The 4592-nt window shown below is 57.4% G+C and overlaps 1 protein-coding gene across 1 annotated transcript in view; it reads left to right on the forward strand.

The window, feature by feature from the left end:
* Positions 1-4592, forward strand: part of CPN1 (carboxypeptidase N, polypeptide 1) — a 12562-nt gene that overhangs the window by 763 nt on the left and 7207 nt on the right. The window contains exons 2-5 of the mRNA XM_009880475.1: positions 1-97; positions 3134-3330; positions 3985-4140; positions 4455-4585. Of these exons, the coding sequence (XP_009878777.1) occupies positions 1-97; positions 3134-3330; positions 3985-4140; positions 4455-4585 (581 nt within the window). The remainder of the gene's footprint in view (positions 98-3133; positions 3331-3984; positions 4141-4454; positions 4586-4592) is intronic.

The following is a 4592-nucleotide window of genomic DNA, read 5'->3' on the forward strand; positions in this document are numbered from 1 at the left end:
CCGAACGCCAGCCGCATCTACAGCATCGGCCGCAGCGTCGAGGGCCGACACCTCTACGTGTTGGAGTTCAGCGACTACCCGGGCATCCACGAGCCCCGTAAGTATGGGGGGACGGGGACGGCAGTTCGGAGAGGATGGGCTTCATCGCTGCGCTCCCTGCCACGCAGCACCGTCGGGGCACAGGGCAGGGTCCCTCCCTTTCCAGGCAGGACTCCCGGCGATGCCCAGGTGTCAGGTGGTGGCCGGCTCCAGCTTGGACCCCTCAGCCAACCCAGGAACACGCATGCAGAAGCTGCGTGCGTGCCCCGTGCTTGCATGGGCTGCAGCGTGGCCCAGGCGCGTACTTTGGACAGAGCTCTGATTTTTCAGCACGGGCTAACGCGAGAACCCCGGGCGAGTCTATCCCAGCACCCCACCTGCCCTGCCACCCTCTCCCTCCCAAAACACAGCATTGCACTGGCGGGGGGAGGCTGAGTCCACCCTCCACCCTTTGCTGCTGGATAGTGGCAGGGGGGAAGAGCTCAGCCTTTCTTTCTCCAGACCCCAAAGCAAGGGGGACAGCCAGCGGGGGACCTCAGCAGAGCGGGCGTTGGGCTCCCACAGCCCCACTGGTCCCACGGGCTGTGCAGCCCCTGTGACAGGCAGGTCTCGGGGATCTCTACCTGCTGCCACGTGGCCCTGCGGAGCCTTGGCAGCAATGGCCCCTTGAGCTGCTGCCTGTGCGGCGTGGAGAGGCCACTGAGCCAGACCTTGCTGGCAGCCAGGTGCTGCTGGGGGGCTGTGGGGACCAGACGGCTCTCCGGGCTGGGTGTGTGCACACAGAGCTCCCTCGCTTCCCCACCTTGTGCCCCTGGGCTGCAGATGCGGACAAGGCTCTGCCTACTTTTTGCAGGTTCTTTTGCCTTTTCAAATCCTGGCTCGCTCACTGGTGTGGTTAAATGCAGGGGCTGACAAGCCCAGGCAGCCCAGTTACATGGAAAGCTGCCAGCAGTGCTGCAGGGGTGAGCGGGACCCATACCTGCATGCCCCCTCCCACCCCCCCGAAGCAGAGCAGCACCTCAAAACCCCACTGTACCCGCTGCTCCCCTCCTGCGGCCCAGAGCATCGCCTTCAGGGCTGCTGAGAGGAGGGATGGGAGGCTTCCCACCCTGACCTCCTCCGCGCCAGCCCCATTTGGTACAGGGAAACCTGCCTGACGCTGAGGACACCTCGGGCACCTCCACAGCACATCGGGGGCTGATTCAAAGCAAGGAGCGAGCAAAGGGCACTGGCAATGCACCAGTGGATTTTATACCTACAGGAGAACTACAGAACAGCTGGAAGGGCCACAGGAGGTGACCGAGATCTCCCCTGCCCCAGGCGGGCAGCGTGGACCTGTGGCCTTGCTTGTAGTGTGGGCCACCCCCAGGCTGGCACTTTAAGCATGGAGCACGAGGACTTGGGGAATCTGTGTGCTTTCTTGAAGGCCACGGACAGTAACTCCCAAAAGCAAGCCTAGAGTTAGTGGGCTTACGTGCAGTAATTAGGGCTTGTGTGGCCACGTAGATAAGGTTCAGGGGTCTGCATATTGAAAAAGGCTGACAAGTCCTGCCGCAGACTTGAACAAAGCAGAGAAGGAGAATCCCTGCTGAGGCCTTATTTTTTTAAATAAAGGCTGCATCTATCCCCAGGACGTTTTTATAGTTTTTATAACCTAATTAAATCAGTTCTCATGTCTCCTGAAATCTAACCAGGTCAAAACACATTGCCCACCTGTAGTGTCCTGTGCGGAGGCACAGCGATCAAAAGATTTGGAAAAGCAAAATCTTTGCCAAAAATTTGATTTTTTTTTTTTTAGAATCTGTCTTCAGCATGTCCAGAAGCAGTGTATCGTCCCCGTGCAGCAAAGGCGTGGGGGATTTTGGAAGCAGCAGATGTCAGATCCATGGGGCTGCGGTGCCTTTGCCCCAGGGATACTGACAGACACTCAAAAAAAAAGGCTGCACCGCTGCCACTGTGAGTCTCACCACTGCTGGTGGCTGGAAAACTCATGGAGCAATGGGATTCTCAAGCTCTGGCAAGCCGACGTTTGTAATGACACCCTGTTTTTCCCTGACACTTTTGTGTGAAAGCTGGCCTTCCTTTTTAACCCCATTTCCCTGGTATTTCTCCTACCAGAGCTGACTCCATCCTGCAATGAGACATTTTATTTTTCCACAAGTAACTGCTTTAAAATCCTCTCTGGAAAAGCGTAACCCATCCCTCACGTGTGCTGCCTCTCCTTCAGCAAAGCGAGTCCTGCTCTGGGCACTGTCTGCCTGCAGTCCCTAAATCTGTATTTCGAGACCTCATTTTAGAAAAGTCAGTGGCAAGAGACCTTTTTGCTCGTAACGAAGCTGCCCAAGGGACAGTTTGATCCGTATTCAACTCAGCCACTGAGGGTTTCTCTAGGCTCTTGTTCCTGTCCCTTGAGGATGAGGAAGCCTCTAAATCTTTTCCTTGGAGGCAGGCGAAGAGGAGGGAGAGGAGAAACTGCTGATGCCTCCCAGCACAGGAGTCAGGGGCTGACAGGCAGCGGCCAGAGGCGACAGTGTCCTTCCAGTGAAAAAGCACAGCTCGCCCCAAACCAGGGATTGATTTTATCCTGCAGAGTACTGAAAAGCTCCTTAAAGCAGGCAGAGCCAGGAATGTGCCATGCTGGTGAGAGGCACTGAGAGCAAACTGCGAAGGGCGGAGGTGGGAGAAAGGACCTGTCCTCTCCACTGCCACCCACTGCAGAGCTGGGAGGCCCCGGCACCCCGGGATTCAGGGCAGCAGCAATCCTGCCGGTGCTCCCTCGTCCCTCTGTGCTGCCTCTCCCCAGCTTGAGACTATGCCACCCGCAGATAATGTCTTCTTGTGTGCTCTGAAGGCGAGCAGCAACCGGGTGGAGAGCCTGAGCTGCTGCCAGGGATGCTATGGCAAAACAGAGGGGAGCCCATATGAGAACCATGCCAGTCTCCCTTGATGAGATTTGCGTTTTCAAAGGGAAGTGGCCATTTCACACCATTTATTGGGGGTCCTTTGCGCTTGCCTGGGCTCCCTGCAGTAGGAGTTGGGTCTTCCCCCTGTCCCAGCCCTGGCTGATGGTGTCGCTCTCTGTTGTTCTCTCCAGTGGAGCCGGAGTTCAAGTATGTTGGCAACATGCACGGCAACGAGGTGCTGGGCCGTGAGCTGCTGCTGCAGCTCTCCGAGTTCCTGTGCGAGGAGTACCGCCGGGGCAATGAGCGGATCACCCGCCTCATCCACGACACGCGCATCCACATCATGCCCTCCATGAACCCCGACGGGTACGAAGTGGCTGCCAAGCAGGTACCAGGCAGCGATCGCCTCCTCCAGCCGGGTAGGGGCAGAAAGCCCTTCAAATCCCTGCGGGATCCCCTTCAATGCACCTGTGGGGAGGGGACATCTTTTCTCTCCTTTCCCTGCCAAACCTGGCCCCCTCAACTGACATCATTGCTCCTCACCTCCTGTGCCAAGGGCTTGCGCTGTGTGTCCTGCCCCAGGTGGCCCCGGCAGGTGATGTAGGGCTTCCTACACCTGCCTTGCCCTCCCAAGAAGTTATTTGTCATGGGAGGGTCGCTGCAAACCCCCCGCTCCAGGCTGGGGAAGTGGCAGCTGAATGCCACTGCCATGAGCAGACAGGGACATGAGGGATGGGGCAGAGGGAAGCTCTCTGGTGTCCCCCCGCAAAACCTCACCTATTCCTTTGTACCGCTAGATCTCAGGGAGATAATTTATTCATGGCTCTTTCAGTTGAGGCAAATTGTTTATTTGGCTTCTGCCTTTCTCTGTGACCCTGGAAAATGAAGATATTGTTATTGACTTTCCCTGTCAGTACCAATACTCTTTATTCTCCTGCCAGCAATAACACACGTGTTGCAACGGACGGTCCCTGCCGCCCTGACACTCAGCCTGCCTGCGCCCACCCTGTACTCACCCCCATGATGCACCTTTGCCCCGCAGGGCCCAGACAGCAATGGGTACTTGACGGGGAGGAACAACGCCAACGGAGTGGACTTGAACCGCAACTTCCCTGACCTCAACACGTTCATGTACTACAGCGGGGAAATCAGCGGGCCAAATCACCACATCCCGCTGCCCGACAACTGGAAAAGCCAGGTATCAGTCTGGGATGCTGCGAGGGCTTACAGCATCCTCTTAGCGGGCCCCAGCACCCAAGCAAATATGCTGTCCTTTGGCTTGCATGGTGCTTGTCTCCTTCCCTGTGCCTCCTGCATGCCGAGAAACAATGTCGTCCTGCCCTGTATCACAGCTTGCACCTCTGCCAGGAGAGGCCAGCATCCTGCAAGGGCTGAAGCAGGCACATTGCAGGGCACAGTCTGAGGTGACTGATCACAGCCTGGCATGGAGTAGCAGCCAGCCCAGAGGTGGCTGAGCTCTTCTCCCTGTCCCCATCCCTCTTCTCCTCACAGGTGGAACCGGAGACGTTGGCTGTGATCCAGTGGCTCAGCAGCTACAACTTTGTGCTCTCAGCCAATCTGCACGGTGGAGCGGTGGTGGCAAATTACCCCTATGACAAGTCCCAGGACCAGCGGCTCAGGAGACAACGG

The sequence above is a fragment of the Charadrius vociferus genome, unplaced genomic scaffold (genome assembly GCF_000708025.1).
Source record: "Charadrius vociferus isolate BGI_N301 unplaced genomic scaffold, ASM70802v2 scaffold443, whole genome shotgun sequence".
In the NCBI taxonomy this organism is placed as follows: domain Eukaryota; kingdom Metazoa; phylum Chordata; class Aves; order Charadriiformes; family Charadriidae; genus Charadrius; species Charadrius vociferus.